The following is a 26,430-nucleotide window of genomic DNA, read 5'->3' as shown; positions in this document are numbered from 1 at the left end:
CTGGAACTGGATTATGTTAACTGCACTCAAAAGTCACCTTATTGGTTGGTTCAGTTCGACTAGCTAATTTAAATAACGGTCGCGTTATAAAAAATAACACATTAAAGTGTGTAAGCACATCAGTCTACTCATATTGTGTTAAATGCTTTGAGTAAATACCCAAGTTGTGTAAACTTTAAACTACACATGGATATGTGTAAAATAGATTCTTTTTTTATACACAGTTTTAGTTAATATTGACACAAAATGTGTAAATTAGAGTGTTACACATAATTTGTGTAATTTTTCTACACATTCCTTCTAAGAGTGTACTGGGTTAAAATCAACGCTGTATCTAATGGCAAAATGTGTGTCTGATAAATGTGAGGTTTGTAATGTTCCTGAAAATGTCATCATGAAGTGTAGTAAATATGATGAATCTGAATCTGAATCTGAATAAGATATGGGAATTAGGACGGGGATGGAATTTAGAAGGGATTCTAGTGATGAGTGAGGTAACAAGGGAGTGTTGTAAAGCTCTCTTTAACTTTCTCAAATCTACAGGATTTGATTATAACATATAGGTAATTTCAAAAAAATATATAATTTTTTTTTTTTCTGAATCTGTAACCTGAAGTACTAAAACCTTGATTTACACACTCCGGTGCAGTAGGTGGCGGTATGCACATGAACAAGTTGGTTGCGACCCGCCATAAATATCAGAGAAGAAGAAGCGTCGAGTCTTCTGAGGTGAGGAGAGAGCAGATCACGGTATTTCTCATATACAACAATTACACACACTTTATAGAGTGTGATTAAGCGACAGGCTCATTTCTGTATTGTTTTTATCGATCACAGCGATACTTGTGCGTTTTTTCTGGCGTCCTCCTACTGAAATAAACATTTAGTGCAGCAGCAGCGAGCATGAGGAGAATATGTTGTGTTGAGTTCATTCAGACCTGAGCGATTTTGTGTTCGTTTGTGTGATTGTCTCGATGTTTGGAGTGAGAACTGTTACTGAATGTTAAGACAAGAGTCAAAGTTTGAAATCTGTGAGGGGAATTGATAGAAATCGATCCAAAGTGTTGCTGTTGCCATTTTCATGTTTACCTTTATTTCTCAGTTTGCTTAAATCTACTTATGGTTCAGAGTATTTATTTTTTCCCACATTAATTTCCCACATGTCTAGTACAATTATGTGGTTTTGTTTTATTAATACAGTATATACTTTTTTCTTGATATACCCCGAAAGAATGGAAGTGAAATGTGACAACATGCCCCATGTGTGGGGTACATTGTAACATGACCATATATGACAGCTTAAAATGTTATCTGATCTAATAAAAAAATATACACGACAAACTAAAATATTTTCTAAATAAAATACAAGTGTTAAATTTTTCATATAAAATAATGGTATTTTTAAATAATTAAATATAAATTCATTTTTGAATTTTGACTACGATAATAATAAAAAACTAGTAGGCTATTTGCAGTATATTAAATCGTTTTTTACCTAATTATTTTGCACTGAAATGAGTCTGACACACGAGTTTCTGACAGCGTTACATCACGTGCACCTGCGCAAAATAATGTTATATAGCCTATGATTTCCAAAAATAGAACTATGTTGTCAACTAGTGATAATCACAAGAACTTTTGAGGAATATGCAACATAATTTAGACAATTGTTTTTGTCATATGTATTATAATAACTGACAGACACGCACAGAGCGAGGCTGAACACAGGAGCTCAGCTTCACGGCTGACCTGTTCAAGTAGAAGAAAATGTATTTTTATTTATTTTAGTCTTAAGGACTGAAGTTTGAAGTCTGAACTTAAAAATAAAATGTGGCACTGGCATATCATTTATTCTCCAAGTGAAATAATTTAACTATTTTTCAGGGGTGAATGTCTGTCTACATTTGTAAAATTATACATTTATGGTAGAATCAAATGTTGTTTTGTTTGTCTTGTGTATTGCCTTATCTACAACACATGAGTGTAATACGGTAAAGGTAGTACAGGAGAGAGACTTGGATTTCTCTTCAGTAAAATTTAAGTGTAAATATATCAGGTGAAAAATATATATATCTGTATCGGCATCGGACAAAATTAGTTTGAAAATATCGGCATTTCGAATATCGGCCAAAATGCAATAACGTGCATCCCTACTTTCAACTGTTTTTCTTACCATTATTTACATTTTGGAAAATTTACATTATTATATTCTGTAGTCCATAAGCATAAAACAAACTCGGTAACTTATATATTTTTGATTTTGGCAGGTCAACTTCACACACTACAATTCATCATCATTGAAGTTCCTCCCACATTAGTCACATCATCAGGGGAAGCTCCTCCCACAGTGGTCACATCATCAGTGAAGCTCCTCCCACAGCAATTCTCCAATAAATGCTGTAATTCCCATCAGCTACAAGTGAAGACGAGCATCAGAGCATCAGGAAGAGCTGAAATCTGCAAAGACTGAGTTTATTAAAGAGGACAGTGAGAACATGAGTGATCCAGAACCCTGCACAATGAAACACACTGAAGATCCTGAAGAACAAAGAGGTTGGTGTTTATTCTTAATTCATTCATGATGCTGAAGAACATTCATGTTAGCAGGCACGTGCACACATAGACATCAAAGGGGGCTTGAGCACCTGCCCTTTTTATTACTGGAGAGAAAGTGCCCTTTTTTCTGGAGTGCTTTTTTTCTATTTTTGAAAAATAATATATATTCCTGTTTGCGCACAGCTTCCCTGTCAAACAAATATATTTATTGAAGAATAGTATATCTAAATATCAGGTCCGTCCAAGTGATCTGAGGGCGCGCGCGCATCCTGGTGTGTGACGTGTACGCAGACTGGTGCATAGATATATACACTAGATGTCGCCTTGTCTACGGCAGGTCATTGGAACGAATGTCTTTAAGGCGACATCTAGTGTATATATCTATGCACCAGTCTGCGTACACGTCACACACCAGGATGCGCGCGCGCCCTCAGATCACCTGGACGTGGCTGTGTATAAGAGCTAAAAACGATATAAATACTGTTTGTTTTCTCACACAAACCGCTCGTTTCGTGTCTTAGGCCATCAATGTGTACTTACGATGGGGAATTGTTTAATTTGGACGATGGGGAATTGTTTTAATTTGGACTCTGTGCATCCTCTTTGGTTTGACCTAAAAATATCAAAATTGAAACTACTGCGGAAAAAAAGACACCTACATCTTGGATGCCCTTGAGGTAAGCTAAAACATACCAAAATTTAATTTCAAAGTGAACTATCACTAGTTGACGCCTAATTTGCATACAGAACGTCCCCAGTTAATGACTTACATCAAGAGTCTTTCCCCCTGAAATTTAGAAATCTAAATTGGTGAATTTAGAAGAAATCTACAGATGCAAACAGATGGAGGATACACTCTAAAAAATGTAGTAAATCTGAGTAACTGCATCTGGTACATTAATACATAAAACTAAGTAGAAATAAGTTAACATTAAACATTAAAAATAATATTTATAACTTAACTTTTTATTCATGAGCAATTTAACTTTTTTTATTTCTTCTAAACCTTTATAAAATAGTATTCCATACAACCACATACATGACATTGGCTTTTATTGAATTTTTACTCAATTATTTTGGTAAGTTTAATTCAAACAATCAAGTAAGATTTTCAGAGATTTTAATAAAGTTAAATATTTCTGTAATATTATCTAAGCCACAGAATATTTTTTAGAGTGTAGTAGGTTTAAAACAAACTCCATCTAAATGTGGATTTTGAAGGTTTTATTTGATGATGATGATGATGATACAGTCCTCCCTCAAATGTGAAACTAAGTCCATGTGTGTGTGTGTGTGTGTACATGCATAAACATCTACACTGTAGGCTTGGGCGGTATTCGAATTTTGAAACCGTCAAACCGCCTCCCTATTTTACCGGGGTATACGGTATTACCGTGACTAATTAAAAATTATGACATAATGGGCTCAGACGGCGTCACCAAACTGTTGGCTTGTGCCTACACCGTTCAGAAACTGAATGCCAGATCGGGCAAAAAACAACAACAAAAAAATCAAGCCCAACCCTGCACGTTGTGTCTGAGTCAGGCCGACGGCATTAACTGTTATTATGAGCCCGAGCCCACCATTATTCAACATATCTGTGTGCGCGCAACAAGCAAGAAGTGCAATCCGGTGACGCGTGTCCATTGATTTTATTAATAAAACTTTTCTGCAAAGATGGAAGTTGACGATCGCCATCTCTGTAGTGAACGAACATATAGAGAGAAATGCACATCATTACACAATCAGAGAGTGGCCTTTTTCTTTTCGTTTTGAATTGTTTCGTTTAAAGAAATTGACGATCGGCATCTCCGTAGTGAACGCTAGAGAAATGCACATCATGGATTACAGAGAGTAGGCTAGTCTATTTATTTTCGTTTTGAATGGTTTCGTTTACTGAAATTGACGATCGCATCTCCGTATGAACGCGCCTAGAGAGAAATGCACATCGTGGATTACTTAGCCTAATCAGTGAGTAGCCTATTTCTTTCGTTTTGAATTGTTACATTTAAAGAAATTGACGATCGCCATCTCCGTATGAACGCGCCTCGAGAGAAATGCACACCATTGATTAATCAGACTATATTTCTTTTCGTTTTGAATTGTTTCGTTTAAAGAAATTGACGATCGGCATCTCCGTAGTGAACGCTAGAGAAATGCACATCATGGATTACAGAGAGTAGGCTAGTCTATTTATTTTCGTTTTGAATGGTTTCGTTTACTGAAATTGACGATCGCATCTCCGCATGAACGCGCCTAGAGAGAAATGCACATCGTGGATTACTTAGCCTAATCAGTGAGTAGCCTATTTCTTTCGTTTAAAGAAATTGACGCTCGCCATCTCTGTAGTGAACGCTATAGAGAGAAATGCACACCATTGATTAATCAGACTATATTTCTTTTCGTTTTGAATTGTTACATTTAAAGAAATTGACGATCGCCATCTCCGTATGAACGCGCCTCGAGAGAAATGCACACCATTGATTAATCAGACTATATTTCTTTTCGTTTTGAATTGTTTCGTTTAAAGAAATTGACGATCGGCATCTCCGTAGTGAACGCTAGAGAAATGCACATCATGGATTACAGAGAGTAGGCTAGTCTATTTATTTTCGTTTTGAATGGTTTCGTTTACTGAAATTGACGATCGCATCTCCGCATGAACGCGCCTAGAGAGAAATGCACATCGTGGATTACTTAGCCTAATCAGTGAGTAGCCTATTTCTTTCGTTTTGAATTGTTTCGTTTAAAGAAATTGACGCTCGCCATCTCTGTAGTGAACGCTATAGAGAGAAATGCACACCATTGATTAATCAGACTATATTTCTTTTCGTTTTGAATTGTTTCGTTTAATGAAATTAACGATCGCATCTCTGTATGAACGAGAGAAATGCACATCATGGATTACTTAGCCTAATCAGTGAGTTGCCTATTTCTTTCGTTTTTAATTCTTTCGTTTAAAGAAATTTCAAGCTTTATTTATTTGTCATGTCTGTGAGGCATAGCCTTTTTTATGAGATTTCAATGCAAGTGACAGCGGCATGCCCATCATGTCATGATTATATTAAATCCAGGCATATTGGATGATGAAAATTTTATAAAAATTTAGATACAATTTATACAAAACGAAATTCGTTTTAAAGAGGCCTTTTACAAAACTAAATTTATTGAAATGGTCAAATCGTCTGACTCCCGATGCATCCCATCTTATTTGTGCTGTTCACTTTTCATAATCAACAAAGATGGAAAAAATAACATTATAATATTTTAACAAATACGAAACTTAATGCGCTTTTGTATCCTGGCAGCAGTGAGTGGGCGGTTGTTTCGGAGATGCAACGTTAGAGGTGTTTACATCTCTCGCGGTCACCTTTTTATTGCACAATTTACAAATTGCCTCGTCAGTATTTACCGCCTCTCCCTTCATATTCGGTTGGAACCAGAAATATTGCCAAACTGCAACCACACATAAGCATTTTTTAGGCAATAAATAAATTATATATATTATAGGCTATATAAGTGCCGGTAATGACGGTATTGAAACTGATACCGGTGCTATTTTAAGATCCCGCGGTATCCGATATTACCGTAATACCGCCCAACCCTACTACACTGTAGATTCTACAGGGACATGGCCCCAGAAGGTTGCCGCTGTAAGGGAGGAAGGAGAGACAACCAGGGAATGGAAGTAACAGATTTTATTTTGAAGTAGAAGACCTTTTTTTTGTAATAATTTTATTAAATTGCTGTATTTTTGTATTTTGTCAATCATTTTTGCAGTGATTTTTTTCAGTAAAGTTAACAAAATAGCAGCAACAGCCCTCTTCAATTTAGAGTGAATATTTGTGTTGATTTTAAAGTGTTATGTATTCTGATAACACCAAAATAATTAAAATGATGTAGTGCCTTGTGCAAAAATAAACAAATTATTAGTAAAACACGCCCCTCTGCTTGATACAGTTATTTAGGTTATTCTAAATATATACTTGAAACTAGTTGCATCTTTTGAAAATGAAACAATTGCGTGAGTTTGAGGAAAGATAAAATTAATTAACTTTTTAAATAAATTTTTTAAAAAGGAAGTCAGAGTTGCGTTTATATATACACTTTTTTGTAAAAAAAAAAAAAACGTAATTATGTGAAGTGCCCTTTATTTCACTTGAGCCCCTGCCCCTCAAAATGTCTGTGCACGTCCCTGCATGTTAGAAACATTCAAGCACTTCATCACATTTAGATAAACAGTTAAACTGTGAAATGGCTGCAAAAGTTTCTCTTTTTTTAACAAATGGTCAGTAAAAGGAGGTTTCATTTTGATTGTCAACATCAGGTCAAACATCAGGTCAAACATCAGGTCAAACTAAGTTTAAATATTTTAGCAGTTTTATTTTACATTTATTTTATATATGGTTTACAATTTGTAACAGTGTTACTAGAATTTTGACCTGAATTTTGTGCGTATTTTTACAAAACTTGTATACTGTGGTAGATGTATTCCCTATTTCGCACCTGACCTAAGTCTACCTGGGTCTCGACTACAATCGACTTCCCCAAACGTCTTCATTCGACGTTAGTTTATATGGGTCTCGACTACAGTCGACGTCCCCTATCTCTAACTTGTTCCCCTAACTAACTTTCTGCGCAGCAATAATAACCGACACACTTCAGACAATGTCTTTTAAATGCTTTAATCTCGGCCGGGAGAGTACTCGACCAGTTCTCAGAGAATCTCCCCCAAGAAGAAGCTTTAATCACGGCCGGAGGATCTCAGACAAATTTCAGAGAGAATCCCACCAGTAAACTTTAGACAATTTTTCTTTCATTTTAGACCTGATGGAAGAGAGCGAGGAGAGTGAAGAACTGAGTGAAGTGGAGGAGGAACATCATGTCAAACCTGGAGAAAAACCTTTGAGTCGCTCAAAGACTAAACAGACATTTTTAATGAAAAGAAAAGACAAGAAATCTTTCACCTGCACTCAGTGTGGAAAGAGTTTTACAACCAACTCTAGTCTTCAGATTCACATGAGAATTCATACAGGAGAGAAGCCACATGTATGCCATCAATGTGGGAATAGTTTCGGTCAATCATCACACCTTATTGTTCACATGAGGATCCACACCGGAGAGAAGCCGTTGACATGTGATCAATGTGGAAAACCATTTCTTAGGGCATCAGACCTGAAGTCACACCTGAGAGTTCATACGAAGGAGAAGCCACATTCATGTTCTGTGTGTGGAAAGAGTTTTTCACTGCTGCAAACTTTACAAAGACATCAGAAAACACATACTGGTGTGAGAGAGTACGAGATGTGCTTTGAGTGTGAGAAGACTTTTACTACAGCGGCCAGTTTAAAACTGCACCAGAGAATTCACACTGGAGAAAAACCTTACAAGTGTTCACACTGTGACAAGAGATTCAGTCAGACAGGACATCTGAAAAGACATGAGAGGATCCACACTGGAGAAAAACCTTACAAGTGTTCACACTGTGACAAGAGATTCAGTCAGTCAGCAGATCTGAAAAAACATGAGAGGATCCACACTGGAGAGAAGCCGCACACGTGTGATCAGTGTGGAAAGAGTTTTACAACCAACTCTAGTCTTCAGATTCACATGAGAATTCATACAGGAGAGAAGACTCATGTATGCCATCAATGTGGGAATAGTTTCGGTCAATCATCACACCTTATTGTTCATATGAGGATCCACACCGGAGAGAAGCCGTTCACATGTGATCAATGCGGCAAAACATTTCCTAAGGCATCACACCTGAAGAGACACTTGACAGTTCATACGAAGGAGAAGCCGCATTCATGTTCTGTGTGTGGAAAGAGTTTTTCACAGCGGGGTAATTTACATACACATCAGAAAATTCACACTGGTGTGAGAGAGTACATGTGCTTTGAGTGTGAGAAGACTTTTACTACAGCGGACAGTTTAAAACTGCACCAGAGAATTCACACTGGAGAAAAACCTCACAAGTGTTCACACTGTGACAAGAGATTCAATCGATCAGAACATTTGAGATCACATGAGAGGATCCACACTGGAGAGAAGCCGCACACGTGTGATCAGTGTGGAAAGAGTTTCTCTATTAAAACTCAACTGAAGCGACACATGAAGATCCATGCAGTGGAGAAACCACATCAACACAGTCTGAGATCATGGTAAGTAGTTCATCTTTATGTGCTGAGAAACAAAAGCAGCTTTTCCACCTTCAGAAAAGGTTCCAGTTGTGTTTCCACTTGAGCCTGGTACGGTACGGCACAATTACAAACCGTTCTCAGCCCTGAACTCTCAGCACACTTGCCTGACAGTGCCGAACCATGATGGTAGTGTGTGTGTAGTGACATCGCCACTCAGGATTGGTCACTTGGTCAGGATTGGTCACTTGTCTGTTGCCTGGTTACCAGTGTTTCTGTAGCTGGCTAAGTGACGTAAAAGCAATTTGAGCGACGTAAACACAAACTTACAATAACATTAATAGAAATGACATGGTTTCATTTTATTTTTGTTTTGTCCATAGAAATGTTTTTCATTGCTGTAAATTGACATGATTGACGATTAATCTATAATTAGCTTGGTTGTTGATTATTTTCATGATAGATTTCATCAATAAGGTCTAGCAGCTCTATAGTTAAAGTTTGTTTTGATCATCAAAAACAATTTAAGAAAATCAAACATCATGACCCTGAAGAACAAAGATTTACATTGTTTCAGGTCAAGGATATAAAAGACATTCAATTAATTATTTTGACATTTAACTTTCCTGATTTTGTCCTTTTATATTAATTTGACCCAGGAAAATCCTAAAAAGCAGGTGAACTGGGAAATCTGAAAGCCTTTTTACACTAAACACAAATGTTGTGTTCAAGCTGATTTTGAATAAAGCAGTGTTTTTTTGTTCAGATAATATTTCTACTATTTGCTTTGCCCTTTAAAGACACGTGCTGACCAGATACAAACTTTTAGCTGCTACACATTTAAGAGCATTTGGTGGCACTAGTGAAACCAGCATTATTGGAATTACTTTAAATAAAAACTTTAAATAAAATAGTAGCATTTAATGAACACGTTGAACTACACTCTAAAAAAACTGGATTAAAAACAACCCATTTTGGGTTGTTTATTGGCCAAAATATGCTGTGACTGACTCCATAACCTGTCCATAAACAATCAGTGTACAGTTCTGAGAACACATTTTAACTTTCTAAACATTTATATTCTGTATCTTAAAAAAAAAATTAAAAATCATAGAATTTTATGCAAGGCATCAGGCGTTTCCATCATGCGAAAAGACAGACGTGAGACTCGTTTAGGTGACTCACATCACGCCTCTGTATGTTCCTTTATTTTCATTAAATTATACTATATGCAGAAAAACAAAAAAACTACCCAAACATTTGGTTGTTTCATCTGAGCCAGGATCTGGGTTACACAAAAACTACCCAAATACTGAAAACATAACCCAAAAGATTGACCTAAAAGGCAAACCCAGGATTTGGGTAGAAAAAATAATACAAGATTTTTTAGTGTAGTTCAAATCAGTTGAATCAATTGCTTCGTAAATAATTATTCACTATTTCGAAGCAATTCGAAACGCCACACACTGGTCAGTACAGTGTAAATGCAACCGACACTCAGGCAAAAAATGCATCATAACACCTTTTATTAGTTGTTATTGAAGGAAATCAATCAAATGCAATCATCAAATCATCTTATATCTTAAATATTAAGTAACTGTATAATATGGGGGTTTTAATACATTTTCAGATTTCTGTTTTGTTTGTTCCATGGATTGCTCAGCTAAACAGGCGAATAAGAGATTATTAACTACTATTATTCGTTTTAATTATACAAATGTCTCATTAAAATGTCTACAAATGTTTAAAATGATAAATCTGGCAAAACCCATAGACACTTGTTCAATGGTTCGCCGCATGATGGGTTCACAGAGATCATTGACGTTTTGAAATGGTTATGAGGCAACAAAGCCTCATTTACTGAAATTACGTGAATTTCGCAGTTTGATACACGCTCTGAACCACTGATTTGAAACAAAAGATTCATAAAGGTGTCTGAGCTTCGTGAAGCAGTGCTTCGAAATCGCCCATCACTACTTTAATTACATGAGTAAGATATGATTAGCAAGTTGTTTGCATAAAATAGTCCATTAAAACTCACTTGTTTTAATGTTTCTTTTAGATGTGATGAACGTGAACAAGAAAAGAAAAACAGAAGTAAAAAAATCTGTCTCCTGCCCTCAGTGTAAAAAACTGCTTCTCATTCTGAAGAAAGACCATTTAACTGATCAGTGCGGTAAAGTTTCATTGGGCGTCAGTCCTGAAGAAACGATGAAACGATGAAATGGGGGGTTCGCTCAGAAGCCTATCACCTTTGAGTTCTACAAAACGAGCCAATGGCAATGGAAATGACATGGGTCTGTGGAATGTGCATAGCGCAACTCCACCCCACTGCGTGGGTATAAAAGGAGGACGCTGGCAATCTCGCATTATGTTTTCTGCTGAGGAGGCGAGACTGAACTCCAGGCCGTTCCAGCGGTACAGCGGTTGTGGCAGAGGGATGTTACGTCTCTGTTCCCTCCCCAGGGAACGAGGGTTACATACGTAACCAAGACGTTCCCTTTCGTTCAGTCACTACGAGATACGTCAGTGAATGATGAAATGGGGGTCCCAATTCAATCACGCCACAACGGCTGTCTTCCAGTGTCCTGCACAAGTCTGAGCTCCCTGTCGTGAGACTAGCACGGATGAAGGGCTAGGCTTAACACAGGAATATCAAGGTACACTGGTCGACATATTCCAGGTGGAATAGGGAGGAATTAAGAAAACACATATGACCCGAGAGCGGGATGCATATGGAAAACTCAGAGATGTCCCGAAAGCCCGCAGGGTGGAATGTTTCAACCTCGAGATGGCAAGAAGGGTCTTGTCGAGGGAAAACGTGCTCGGAGGAGACTTACTGTGGAAATACACGTGGGGGTTGCCCAGCAGGGGTAACCATGCACATGGAGCACCTAGCCAATCACGAGGGCTGACCGATCGGGCATGCACTCTGGTGATGGCATCAATAATGCAGGAGGAACTCAGTCTTCTAATGAGGACTCATTTGAGTGAAATAATGCACGTAATCCAGTCCATGGAGTGGAATGGCGCAGCAAGCGATGACACCGAGCAGGTTCTATTTACTGGCTAGTGGAAGTGAGTACATGAGAGAACACTGGCTCTACCCAGAGATTATAGAATCTCGCGAAAGTGATGTGTGTCGCCCAGCCTGCAGCTCTACAGATGTCTGTTAGTGAGGCACCATGCGCTAAAGTCCAGGAGGAAGCTACACTCCAGGTGGAGTGTCCCTTCACCCCTAGGGGGCATGGTCGACTTTGTGTCTGGTAAGCCAAGACAATGGCGTCCACTATCCAGTAAGACAACCTTTGCTTGGAGAGAGCCTCTCCCTTCAGCTTCCCACCCTAACAGACAAAGAGCTGGGGCCTCATTTATAAAACTTTGCATAGGATTTGCGTCACAAGTGGCGTACGGATGAAACATAGGACGTGCGTACGCACAGAAATATTCGGATTTATAAAACCGTGCGCACGCACATCCTACGCAGTTTTCCCTTAATAAATCACAATCAATTATAAATGTAGCCCAGCTTTTGCGGATTCATGTCACGCCCATAGTTGCCCATAAATAGTCCATGAAACGTCCACAAGTTAATATTCATCGATTGCGAAATCATGGCAAACAGAGAGGAAAACCAAGAAACGTAACTTCACTTACGTCATTACGCATTGTGATGGCATCATGGCATTTTATTACCATCCATTTGATTGCACCTGACAAGCTACAGATGTGTTGTGAGGATTCGCCATTTCTCATTTTTTCTTGAAGGACCACACATTTTCCCGTCAAGTTTGCTTTTTATAAATACCAATTATTACGTAGAGAGCGGCGTACGCCTTCTTTTGTGCGTACGCAACGTTTATAAATGAGGCCCCTGGTCTGAGGTCTTGAAACACTGCGTTCTGTCCACGTAAAGCACAGAGGGCGTGTACTGGACAGAGCAGTGCCAAGGCTGGGTCTGCCTCCTCAGAGGGCAGCACTTGCAAGTTCACCACCTGATCCCTGAAAGGAGTGGTGGGAACTGGGAACCTTGGGCACATATCCAGGGCGGGGTCTCAAGATCATGTGAGAGTTTGCAGCCCGAATTCCAGGCACGCTTTGTCATGCTGTCCTACCCTTTTTTACTCCAAAAGGTTGTGGTGCGCAGAGATGGCAGCCACGTAAACCTTCAGGGTGGAAGGAGACTGTCTTCATTCTAACCCTTCTTGGAGGACGGAGAGCACAGACTCGGTGAGAAGAACATCAGGTGATGAAGTGGTTCCACTTCAGCGCATAGGCGTTGTAGACAGAGCCCTAGCGGAAGTGATGGTAGCCACCACCACTGGTGGTAGGGTACTCAAACCTGCCTCGACCCGTCCAGGAGCCACACGTGGAGGTTCCAAAAATCGGGGCAAGGGTGCCATAGGGTGCCCTGTCTCTGAGAAAGGAGGTCCTTCCTTAGAGAAAGGAGGAATTGGCCAGGGAGGGGCTGTCGTGAGGAGCACCAGTTCGGAGAGCCAAGTCCAGTTCGGCCAATGAGGCGCAACCAAAAGGACCTGCTCCTCATCCTCCCTGATCTTGCACAGGACCCGGCTCACTAGGGGAAACGCATACTTGCAGAGGCCCCACGGCCAGCTGTACGCTAATTCAGTGGTTCTCAATTCCAGTCCTCGTGACCCACTGCTCTGCACATTTTGTATGTCTCTCTTATCTGACACACTCAGTTCAGTTCATGGAGTCTCTCCTAATGAGCTGATGATGTGGTTCAGGTGTGTTAAATAAGGGAGACATACAAAATGTGCAGAGCAGTGGGTCACAAGGACTGGAATTGAGAACCACTGCGCTAATGCATCCGTGCCGAGAGGTTGTTGAACCATTCAAACTATGAGTTGTCACTTCTGGGTGGTTCTTTTATGGCTATTCTCTTGTGCTCAATGATATTGTCACTATAGTCTGGACTGTAGAAACAACATGATGGAAAATATCCCTGTTTGATGTCGTGCAGTGGGTAATCACCTTTTTTTTTGTCATATTCACACAATTTGGTTGATGGCACTCGTTGTTTAACCCCTTCCATTCCCATAAATGGAGTCTTCCAAACAATATCCAAAGCAAACTTTTTTCTTTCCCCAAATAAAAGTTATCTATATGAAGAAATGTTTGGGTAAACAATGTTTTAATAATAATAATAATAATAATAATTTGTTACATTTATATAGCGCTTTTAAGGATCCTCAAAGCGCTTCACATATGTAAGGGGGGAATCTCCTCAACCACTACCAATGTGCAGCATCCACCTGGATGATGCGACGGCAGCCATATTGCGCCAGAACGCCCACCACACACCAGCTTACTGGTGGAGAGGAGACAGTGATGAAGCCAATCAGTATATGGGGATGATTAGGAGGCCATGATGGACGTTTTACTGGACATTCTCGTTGGAGGCGCAGCGGTGTTGTTAAAACGCCCGGTCACACGCAAACGCGGGAAGCGCGCCGGCGCGCTGGTTAAACTCCGCGAGCGCGGCCTCCGCACTGCACTACCCAGTATTCATCTTGCGAATCTCCGATCTCTTCCTAACAAAATGGAACTTCTTCTCCTCACCCGCACTAACAAGGATTTTTTAAACTCCGCTGCTCTGTGCTTCACTGAAACCTGGCTGAGTGAAGCCATACCGGACAACGCACTACATCTGCCGGGCTTCCAGCTGTTCCGAGCGGATCGCATCGCGGAACTAACGGGGAAAACGAGAGGTGGTGAGGACGATGAGAGGACGGCATCTCATCTGCTTGTCTAAAATCCTGTGCTGACCAACTGGCCCCAGTCTTCACGCAGATCTTTAACAGACCTTTGGAAGCAGTGTGAAGTTCCCTGCTGCTTCAAACGCTCCACTATCATTCCGGTTCCCAAAAAAACTAAAATCACTGGACTTAATGACTACAGACCTGTCGCTCTCACGTCTGTGGTCATGAAGTCGTTTGAAAGACTGGTGTTGGCCTATCTGAAGGACATCACCGGACCCCTGATGGATCCCCTTCAGTTTGCTTACAGAGCAAACAGGTCTGTGGATGATGCAGTCAACATGGGACTGCACTATATCCTGCAACATCTTGACAGACCTGGGACTTATGCACGGATCTTATTTGTGGACTTCAGTTCGGCCTTCAATACCATCATCCCTGATCTTCTCACAGCCAAACTGACTCAGCTCTCTATGCCATCCACAATCTGTCAGTGGATCTCCAGCTTCCTGACGGACCGGCAGCAGCTAGTGAGACTGGGGAAACTCACATCCAGGACCCTCACCATCAGCACTGGCGCCCCCCAAGGGTGCGTTCTCTCTCCACTGCTCTTCTCCCTGTACACTAATGACTGCACTTCTAAAGACCCCTCTGTCAAGCTCCTGAAATTTGCAGACGACACCACTGTCATCGGTCTCATCCAAAATGGTGACGAGTCTGCTTACAGACTGGGGGTTGAACAGCTGGCTGTCTGGTGCAGTTATAACAACCTTGAGCTGAACACACTCAAAACAGTGGAGATGATCGTGGACTTCAGGAGAAACACCCCAGCCCTCCCCCTCTCACCATCATGAACAGCACTGTGGAAGCAGTGGAGTCATTCAGGTTCCTGGGCTCTACCATCTCCCAGGACCTGAAGTGGGCAAATCACATTGACTCCATTGTGAAAAAGGCCCAGCAGAGACTGTACTTCCTTCGCCAGCTGAAGAAGTTCAATCTGCCACAGGAGCTGCTGATCCAGTTCTACTCAGCCGTCATTGAGTCTGTTTTAAGCACTTGCATCACTGTCTGGTTTGGTTCAGCTACCAAATTGGACATCAGGAGACTACAACGGACAGTCCGGACTGCAGAGAGGATTATTGGTGCCCCCCTGCCAACCCTCCAGGACCTGTACTCTTCCAGAGTGAGGAAGAGAGCAGGTAAAATCATCACAGACTCCATTCACCCTGGACACCCCCTGTTTGAACTGTTACCGTCAGGACGGCGACACAGATCACTGGCCACAAGAACTTCCAGGCACAGGAACAGTTTCTTTCCACAGGCCATTTCCCTTCTGAACACTTAACATGCCCCCCAAAGCATATGCCTGTAAGTGCAATACTCCCACTGTCTAGTGCAATAAACTCAGGTGATATTTATATCTATATTATTCATACTACTCAAAATACTGTAAATATGTTTATAATCTGTAACATGCGCTAGACTCCCACTGTCTAGTGTAATATTCTCTAATTCAGGTGATATTTATATTATTCATACTACTCAAAATACTGTAAATATGTTCATAATCTGTAAATGTTTATTCAGACTAAACCCAACTGTGACCCTACTTTTTTACTTTTATACTATTTTTATTTATTTTTTATATATTTTCATTCTTAGAATTTGTATTACTATGTTCTTGTTGTATTTGTATTTGTATATCTGCACTGGAAGCTTCAGTACCAAGAAAAATTCCTTGTGGGTGCAAGCACACTTGGCAATAAAGCTCTTTCTGATTCTGATTCTGATTCTGATTCTGATGGACAGGGGCCAATGAGCAAATTTGGCCAGGATGCCGGGGTTACACCCCTACTCTTTTTTGAAGGACATCCTGGGATTTTTTAATGACTACAGAGAGTCAGGACCTCGGTTTAATGTCTCATCCGAAGGACGGTGCTCTTTGACAGTATAGTGTCCCCATCACTATACTGGGGTGGGTGATAGGACCCACACAGACCACAGGCTTTTTTCTTAGTATGCACTCTGCATTTACACCTAGAAATTAGCATCAATCAAATCTGATATGAATTCAGAATGAAGAAAAGGTTGACCATCTGACTTAAAAAAAATTTAGTGGCCAGGTGTAAACAACCCCCATGACAAAAACATATGCACGAAAGCCGAAAACAAACGCTGGTTGGCCTCTCGCGTCCACATTTGAGGAAGTGGTGGGGGAAGTGACATATGCTGTAAAGCAGTCGAATTTTGTAGTTCTTTTTGTGCTCTGGTTACTACCCAAACCCCGAAGTTACATAGTGCCAGTAAAAGCGATACAGACCACGTCAGGCTATGGCAGACGTGTCATTCAACCTATTGTAAGTCGATGTACCATCACAAGGATCTTGGAAATATATTATGAAGGTTGAAAAGTTACATAGTGTTACTTTAACAATGCACGGTTTATAGTGTTTGAACTTGGACTCAAATATAAAGAAATGCGGTCAGTGCTTAACTCAAGGAGTTCAGTGAAGTTGGCAATTCACATGTTCAAACTTCGAGTTAAACGTTGTTAAAACACAAATTACAATTATTTACAATCACAGTAATGTAGACAACGTGCTACAACCTAAATTTCCTAAAAACAAGCTTTATAATATAAATTGATCTATATGGCCTCGTTTACACTGCAGTCTTGATGCCCAATTCTGATTTGTTGCCTATATCTGATTTTTTTGACCGTCCGTTTAAACATTATTTCAACTGTGACCCATATCCAATTCATGTGTTTACACTTGCCAAAGGCTACTTGTTTGGGAAACTTTGACTGTCTGGATTGGATTTGTAATTTAGATGAGTGAACCCCTTTGGGTGCCTGTCAGAGCACAGTTTAATATAAGGATGAGGATACAGTTGAGCAGTTTTATATGATGTATTGATAAAAGGACAAGCCACAGATGTACAGGTATTTCACAGGTAGGTATCAATTACAGGCAGTAGAGGCATTAGTCTGGAAAACAAGAAATACCATAAAAGGATAGTGAATAACAAGAATAGCTGGGCATATACAATAATAACCATCCATTGGTACATAAAGGCAGCCAAAGCACACTAAATCCTCATCAGTAACATTTCAGCATGAAATATACAATCCAATAAAGGAAAATAAGGTATCACATTGTACATTATAGACCGTAAGCAATCATCTAACATGATAAACATCACTCTATAAATGGATAAGACAGCACATCAGACTGTAATCACTCATTTGCTATAAACAGCTCAAAATATCAAATTAACATCCCAAAGGAATCATCAAAAAAACAAAAACAGTGATATACATCTTAGTAAAGAAGAAATAATCACATACAGAACAGCGTCATTAAGCTATACTAACAGAAACAACAGCTGAGGGCATGTCTGGACATGCGTGTGTGACGCAGTTATAAATAACTAAATACGAATCTCTATAAACACAAACATAAGGCAAACATGCTTACTTGTAGGTCAATGACTAACACCTCAAGGTAACTTCTGCAGCAAACATCACAAATAACAAGGATAAATGTCCTTTCAGCAATCGGCATAACTTAACAGTTTAGCAGGCGTGGTAGAGGAAAAAGAGTGCAAATGCGCTGAAAAGGGCGTGCGCCAGCTCTTAGTGAGCTCTTCATGTACCTCAGGGAGAAATGGAGCGGCGTGCTGGCGAAGGGCCGTTTAGCGCCCCGGCAGGTACCATTGGTCAAGGCAGCTTCTGACAGGTTCAGCTGGTGAAAGCCAGTCAAGACCCAGTTCGTCGACAGCGCGAGACATGACACGGAGAGGCTCGGCGTCAATGCTCGCTCTGGTGTCGAGACGATCGCTCTGAGAGGGAGGGGCGGGGTCCGCGGAGCCCGACCAATCCTCACTCTCAGATGCCACCACTGAAAGTGCGTCATCCATTTCCTCAGTAGATCCGGCAAAGGAAACGAGTCCTGCTGCTGCAACAGAGGGGCGTTGGTCGCTTCTGATGAACCGAACTGGAGATGGAGGTGTAGGCGAGGCACGCGGGGAAGGACCTGGCATGCACGAGCTGAAATCACTGCGTTCAGGGATCCTCTGATCGCGCCGCTTCTTCCTACGGGGATCGCGGGGCGCCGCAGACGGAAGGTGGGCAGGCTGACTCTCTGAAGTAGCGAAAGTGAGCCTGGATCGGAGGACCAGCCACAGGCATGCTGTCACAGTGATGACAGCCGCCTTTAGTGAGCGCTGCATCGGCGTGCTCTGAGCCGAGACAGACAGCGCACTGGGTGTGTCGGTCTGACACATGCAGGGGAACCCTGCAGGAATCGCAGATGGGAAGCGCCATTAGTAACAACGCGCTTGCGCTGTTAAAACAGCGATTTGCTCTTTAAGAAAAGCTTAAAAAGAATACTCGCCGGATGCCACAAGTAAACGCTTGCTAGCGAAGTCTGCCGACGCCGCGAAGCTGTTCCGCTGAGAAGGCTGTTCTAAGGCGAGGCGGCTTCTAATCCGGAGAATCAGCGACGAGGTGTGTCTCAGAGCTGAAGGAGAATAGATCTGTTTTATGGCGAGTTTTCTCTCAATTTATACTCTCCTGTCACGTCCAAATTGGCGCGCTCGAGTCTGGCAGGGCGCCATAATATGATCATATGGGGGAATGTAACTTCGTAGGCTAATGTAACTTTGCTTTTCATTTGTTATTTAAAGCTCATTTGAAGTTCTTCGACACAACATAAAAACTACTAGCCTAACTGAAAAATTTCAAACATTATTAAAAACAAGTGAACAGTCCGTAATAAATAAGAACAAATACACAAATTACAAGCAAAGATACTAAAAGCTACAAAGTCTAACAGTAGTATTCAGGTACAGAAATTAAGTATAGTTTCATCTTTGTTAAAGCTGTATTTTGTTGTTTTATTAATAATAATAACACAGACAACAGTAGGATTATTAGGTGTCTGCTGTCACTTTAAGTCAGAATGCACGGACCGGAAAAAATATGACATAACCGAGAGAATATTTGCAGAGACGGTTAAGTTTTTTAACATAATTTTGTGTGCATGTGTCCGTTCAAGGGCAAGGAAACACAAAAGAGGAATCAATTCGGTGTACAAGTGCTGTCTGAAATGCATCTCTCTCCGTCTCTCTCTCTCTGCATGCGCTTCGGGTGAAGATAACACGCGAGTCCCGATTTTCGTCTCTTCGTCTGCATTTAAAATTGTATGAATGTGTAAATTGGCAAGAAAAAACACATCCAAATTATAAACTTTAACTCTATGATGGTTCAATTTAGCAGTTAATCCGCGAATCACATGCGTGCCGAACCGTGGGCCAGCCGGTCCATACGGATCACGGATCAACTGCGATCCGTTGCACCCCTAATAGGCATTTCATCACCCCAAATTACACAGTAAAAATCTGACCCTGTCAAAAAAGACGTAGTGCTTTCTGCAATTGGGTCGGGTCATGTTCACACCTTAAACAACCGTACCAGAGTTTGTTTGGATCCGGACCAAGACTACCTCTTCAGCTGAGTCTCGGTACGGTTGTTCGGTCCGCACCCGAGTGCGATTGCTGTATTCACACCTGCCCAAAAGATCCACAGCAATGGGCCAAACAAACTTGAGTTCAATTCAATCAAACCAAACAAGACAGGTCTGAATACACCCTTATAAAAAAACATAAAAATTATTGTAATATTTATAGCAGTTGTCTACTTTGTTACATCATGGTTGACATTTATGTCCTTTCACTTCATATCTTTCTTGGAATTGTTTTGATGCACTGAAAATGAAATGCCTTTTTCTCTTTCATTTCAGACCTGATGGAAGAGAGCAAGGAGAGTGAAGAACTGAGTGAAGTGAAGGAGGAGAGTGAAGAACTGAGTGAAGTGGAGGAGGAGAGAGAAGAACTGAGTGAAGTGAAGGAGGAGAGTGAAGAACTGAGTGAAGTGGAGGAGGAACATCATGTCCAACCTGGAGAAAAACATTTGAGTTGCTCAAAGACAAGAAATACAATTTTAAAGAAAAGAAGAGACAAGAAATCTTTCACCTGCACTCGGTGTGGAAAGAGTTTATCAAGCAAAGAAAGACTTGAGTGTCACATGAGGATCCACACTGGAGAGAAGTCGTTCACATGCGATCAGTGTGGGAAGAGTTTCACATGTGAAGACAGTTGTGCGATTCATATGAGAATTCACACTGGAGAGAAGCCGTTCACATGTGATCAATGTGGGAAGAGTTTCACACAATCAGGACACCTTAAAGAACACATGAAAATCCACACTGGAGAAAAGCCGTTCACATGTGATCAATGCGGAACGAGTTTCACACATAAACATACTCTTAATGTTCACATGAGGATCCACACCGGAGTGAAGCCGTTCTCATGTGATCAATGCGGCAAAACATTTTCTTGTTCATCAAACTTGAAGAAACACCTGACAGTTCATATGAAGGAGAAGCCACATTTATGTTCTGTGTGTGGAAAGAGTTTTTCACTGCTGCTATATTTACATAAACATGAGAAAAGACACACTGGTGTGAGGGAGTACATGTGCTTTGAGTGTGAGAATACTTTTACTACAGCGAACAGTTTGAAACAGCACCAGAGAATTCACACTGGAGAAAAACCTTACAAGTGTTCACACTGTGACGAGAGATTCAGTCGATCAAGAAATCTGAAAATACATGAGATGAACCACACTGGAGAAAAACCTTACAAGTGCTCACACTGCGACAAGAGATTCAATCAGTCATTAAGTCAGAAAACACATGAGATGATCCACACTGGAGAAAAACCTTACAAGTGTTCACACTGTGACGAGAGATTCAGTCGATCAAGAAATCTGAAAATACATGAGATGAACCACACTGGAGAAAAACCTTACAAGTGCTCACACTGCGACAAGAGATTCAATCAGTCATTAAGTCAGAAAACACATGAGATGATCCACACTGGAGAAAAACCTTACAAGTGTTCACACTGTGACAAGAGATTCAGTCAGTCAGAAAATCTGAAAAAACATGAGAGGATCCACACTGGAGAAAAACCTTACAAGTGTTCACACTGTGACAAGAGATTCAGTCAGTCAGGACATCTGAAAAGACATGAGAGGATCCACACTGGAGAGAAACCTTACAAGTGTTCACACTGCGAAAAGAGATTCAGTCGATCAACACATCTGAAAAAACATGAGAGGATCCACACTGGAGAAAAACCTTACAAGTGTTCACACTGTGTCAAGAGATTCAGTGTGTCATCTTCTCTGAAAACACATGAGAGGATACACACTGGAGAGAAGCCGCACACGTGTGATCAGTGTGGAAAGAGTTTCTCTGTTAAAAGTGACCTGAAGCGACACATGAAGATCCATGCAGTGGAGAAACCACATCACCACAGTCTGAGATCACGGTGAGTAGTTCATCTTTATGTGCTGAGAAACAAAATTCGAAATCTTGAAGTTAGTTTAGCTTGTGTGCTTTTCCTGCTTTTCACACAGTGGCCCTCATTTACAAAATGAGCGTACAACTGAACATGGGGCGCACGGTTGTTTCCATGCAAAACATTGGCATTTATCAATATGGATGTGAGCAGTGGCTATGTTTAAATCTCACATTAGGTCTCAGTTCCCTTTTGAGGGAACTCGCGATGCATCGATGCCGCTTTGGGAAGTCCCTGCGTGATTGTGTCTGAAGCACATGAGTCAATTAGTCCAGTGGCGAGGAGTGAACGTCACGGGCGGGTGACGTCATGACCAGGAAAGGATAAAAGCACATCCGGTTGGAACCGTGCTAGCTTATGTGCCTCAGGAAGCGCTCTGTGTCAAACTGTTTCGGTGTGAAAAGATGGTCTGTCAACAGATAATTACATTTTTGCATAGCTTAGAGGCCAATCAGCTTGTGTCATGTAGGAAACGATGTGATTGCTTACAGATCACGTCAAGCCTGCGTCATCTAGAGTTTCATGACCAAACTAGTGACTTATAACACAAATCATCTTCATGACATTACAATAGATCATAATCGTGCACAGCAGTTGTTGACCGGATTTGATGGGATAAAAATGATTATTGAACTCATCAGTGATCTTGACTTTGAGCTTCACTTTTCATTTCATGTTTGTTTCTCATTTGAAATCTCACATGATTTAATGTTTCTTTCAGACCTGATGGACGTGAACAAGAAATGAAAAACAGAAGCCAATAAATCTGTCTCCTGCCTTCAGTGTTAAAAACACTTCACGTGTAATTCAAGTCTGAAGATTCACATGGGAGTTCACACTGGGAAGAAGCTGCTCAGGCTTTCACTCTGAAATCATGTCTTCTCATTCTGAAGAAAGACCATTTAACTGTGATCAGTGCGGTAAACAGTTTCATTGGGCGTCAGTCCTAAAGAAACACTTGAAGATGCACTCAAAGGAGAAGATTAATTTGTAATATTACACCAGAAAAGACACAGCAGTGTGTGTTTCAGGGCTGGAAGTCCTTTACTACAGATGATGAACTGAAAGAGCACCAGAAAATACACACTGGAAAAAAAAACTTTGAAGTTGGAGCTGAAGAAGAGACCATAACACTTTTAAGAGAGACATGAATCTGATATTAATTTTTAACTCGTTCTTCGTTGTTTTTCATCAGAACATCTAGTTTATCTTCCACTTCTACTCTTCCATTCAAACTCAAGATATACTTTCATGGATCTTTGAAACTGGACGCTTTTCTTCTCTTCTTCTCTTGAGATGATGTGGCTCTTATAAGTCAGTAAAGAGAGAGATCGGTCTCATTCGCTTTCACTTTTACTTATTTTTTTTTTAATTTGCTTCAAGTAATAATCGATTAAACTCATTTGATCAGCAACTCATTGTTATCGTCCGTTTTTATTTTATGCTCATTCTGGTTGAATCAGGAATAAGTTTAGTTCTGACCTCTTCTCTTTGTCTCACTTTGATTAAGAAGAGGATGTGATAGGATGTGAAAGACACTAAAGGACTATGGTAATCAGGACGGGCAGAGGTGACGACATCAACGACCCGTTGATCACAGGCTAATCTAATCAAATGTTGGCCATTGTTCACCTCAAGTCAAGTCAAGTCACCTTTATTTATATAGCACTTTTTACAATACAGATTGTATCAAAGCAGCTTCACATTGATAACATGAAAATAACACAACAAAGTTTGTTTCTAGAAGAAAATTGCATCATCGTCCACCCATAATAAGGCAGATCAATAATATAGTTGAATATTAAATGTCCCCAACTAAGCAAGCCAAAAGCTAAGACAACAGTGGCAAGGAACCAAAACTCCATCAGTGACAGAATGGAGAAAAAAACCTTGTGAGAACCCAGGCTCAGTCGGGGGCCAGTTCTCCTCTGGCCAACGAGCAAACAGTGTATGATTATGATCCAGGTAGCGTTACAGGTCAGAAGTCAGATTGGTCGTGTTGATGAGGCCTTCACAGGGCTGATGAGGCTGGCACTTCAGGATGCGTCATGGTTAGGTCCAGGTGCAGATCCACCATCTGATCTGGATACTGCCGAGGTCCACCTCACTTCAGGAAACGGAGAGTCTTGCTGACACTGCAGGACTGCGCTGTCGTCGCGTCCAGGCGCTGGTCCTTCATCAGATCTGGATACGGCTTGGATCCGACGGACTGCGGTAAACCTCGGTATAAACAGAGAGACTAATATTAGCGTAGACGCCATTCATCAACCCTCCATTCATGAGACCAAGGTGTGAACGGTGTGACCAAGGTGACCATGGTGACCAAGGTGTGAACGACCATGGACTGCCCAAGGCCACCAAACCAGTTCTGGCTAGAACACAGTAGGAACAAAGAACCCTTAGAAAAAGAAATGAAGTAATACATTGAGGAATATTAATTGCAATGTATGCAATGGTCCAAACACCAACTTTTTCTTTATACACATTGGCTTAGAACCACAAAAATGGACCGAAAACTTGAAGGAACATATCCTACATATCTCCTTATTCACCCAGGGAACCGTTCACACACAATGGAAACCACACTGGGAATAACAGCCAATGTAATCTCACCCACTAACACAGAAATGGACATCTGGGTGATACCTCAACCAATTTACATCAAGTTTGGACTCTATGAGTTCAGAACACTGCCACAAGTACTTTGAGATAGGTGTGGAAAGGAAATAAAGCATTTCCAAGGTTCTAAAGACACTGTTTCATTTAACTGTGTATTTTGGGACAATGCAACAAGCTCCACAGGGTGGAAAGGTGGGAAGTGATGGGAGGAATCATAATCGCCTCCCTAGTAATCGCCTACCTAACTGGATGGAATAAAAGCTTTCCCAAGTGAACACACCCTTGCTCCCAGTTTCTGACCTGACGAGGGAAGGAATAACAGCACAACCAAGGTTATACTCGTGCAAGTAAACCTTCACCCGCACGGACCTTCAAGCAGCTCAGTCGCTTCTGTTGAGGACTTCGTCTTCAGCAATCAAAGCTTGACATGCACGACTCTTGCCTTTGTAACCTCTAGCCTGCAGAGGATCCTGCGGATCGACCACCGCCTGACCTACAGTTCTCCGGATTACACATGGACCAGTAGTGAACATCCAGCACTCAGAGAAGCTCTGCAACTGTCGGAAAGTGATCCAGTCTACCCCCACTGCGAATGGAAATATACCAGTGGAAGACGTAGCCCATCACAGGGACTGATCACCCGACCACGTGGAATGTAAATATCAGCTAACGGCTAACCCAACCTCTTCCCAAAGGCCTTGGCATTAGGTTGTTGCTATATGAGATTAATATTTGTGTAGAGACTGTATCTAGGGTCATCATATGCAGATAGATACATTAGACACATTATCTGTATTCATATAAATGCTTCTCATACCAGCATCTAGAAAGACCACAATAGACTCCTCCATAGACTTCTAATTGCCCATTCATTGCTTCGTCCAATCCGTTGCTCATCTACTTGGCATTCATTGTTAACGTCCATTTGTGTAGTTGTTTGTAGTTTCTGTTTGATTATTGATTTAATTTTCTTAGTAGTTTAGTCATTTTCCTCAGTAGTATTTAGTGAGTGTGATATTTTACTTTTGTGTATCTCTTTGTCAATAAATTCATCTTTATTGCAAACTGTGTCATTCTTGTGTTGATAATCAGAGGCTCTACAAGCTCGCCAGAATCTCACTTAATCCTTTAGATTGGTCAGATGATGCACTTCCTATAATTTATATAATTCTATTTATCTCAATAATCTTCCAAGATTGTTTTTTATTGTCAAGGTGAAATTCCATGGCTGGTGCCCCGTAATATAGGAAGGAATCATCTGACACTCTCACACTCGTAGATCGGTCTGGACAGTATAATCGATAATATTTTTTTATATTTATAGTTTATATTTGCATTTATGTCAAAACCTAGACACTTTCAAACATCAAAATGACATTTATTAATATGCATTCGTGTCAAAATGACATATAAACATCTTTTCCTATTCTATTTTGCCTGGAAACGCTTCCAACAGGCTTGCGTGAAAAATAGGCACTGGTTCCATTTCTAGCATGCACACGTTTTCCGTTTTTTCAAATTTGGCGTCCATGTTATTTCCATCTCTTTCGCGGTTTTAACCTAATGAGAATCTTGCGCTGGCCAGTGTTACACTCACTTATTCTGACACCTACTGGCGTGCGTCTGTGCAGCATCACGCAAAAATAAAGGTTTACAGTAACGGACGCGACTGTTAATACGCAGGGTTCTCAAGTCTCACGCATTGGCCGTGAGACACACGCAATTCAACCAGTTCACAAGCTCACACGCCACACCGTGTATTTCTCACGCTGAAAAGGCAATACCAACCAAGTTGTCCTGCAAGCTTTATATATTTGTATACGAGGCGCAGGCACACAAAGTGAAGTTTCCTGCCGCCAGCACGTATCTCGGCCAGATTGCATTTGATACTAGGCAACATAGATGCGCGAACACACGGAAGTTGACGGAACATTCTCGGCCACCGTACGTTCGTTACTAGGTAACCA

The 26,430-nt window shown here is 40.9% G+C and overlaps 2 protein-coding genes across 5 annotated transcripts in view; both read left to right on the top strand.

Moving 5' to 3' along the window:
* Positions 1-26,430, top strand: part of LOC311287301 (GTPase IMAP family member 8-like) — a 446,844-nt gene that overhangs the window by 64,949 nt on the left and 355,465 nt on the right. The gene's annotated exons all lie outside the window — the stretch shown is intronic.
* Positions 646-25,521, top strand: LOC311300584 (uncharacterized protein). 4 transcript variants are annotated; one of them, XM_084424938.1, is made up of 4 exons: positions 646-729; positions 2,268-2,553; positions 20,221-21,814; positions 22,566-25,521. In XM_084424938.1, the coding sequence occupies exons 2-4, from the start codon at positions 2,496-2,498 to the stop codon at positions 22,606-22,608; spliced, it is 1,695 nt and encodes a 564-aa protein (XP_084281064.1). In that variant the 5' UTR covers positions 646-729; positions 2,268-2,495; the 3' UTR covers positions 22,609-25,521. The 4 variants fall into 4 exon arrangements, with proteins under 4 accessions (XP_084281064.1, XP_084281067.1, XP_084281066.1 ...); XM_084424941.1 differs by lacking the exon at positions 22,566-25,521 and adding an exon at positions 7,382-8,720 and having other exon boundaries at positions 20,281-20,419; XM_084424940.1 differs by lacking the exons at positions 20,221-21,814; positions 22,566-25,521 and adding exons at positions 7,382-8,720; positions 10,759-10,900.

Source organism: Rutilus rutilus (assembly GCF_951802725.1).
Source record: "Rutilus rutilus genome assembly, chromosome: 1".
NCBI lineage: Eukaryota > Metazoa > Chordata > Actinopteri > Cypriniformes > Leuciscidae > Rutilus > Rutilus rutilus.
This window is presented reverse-complemented; position numbering and strand designations above follow the sequence as displayed.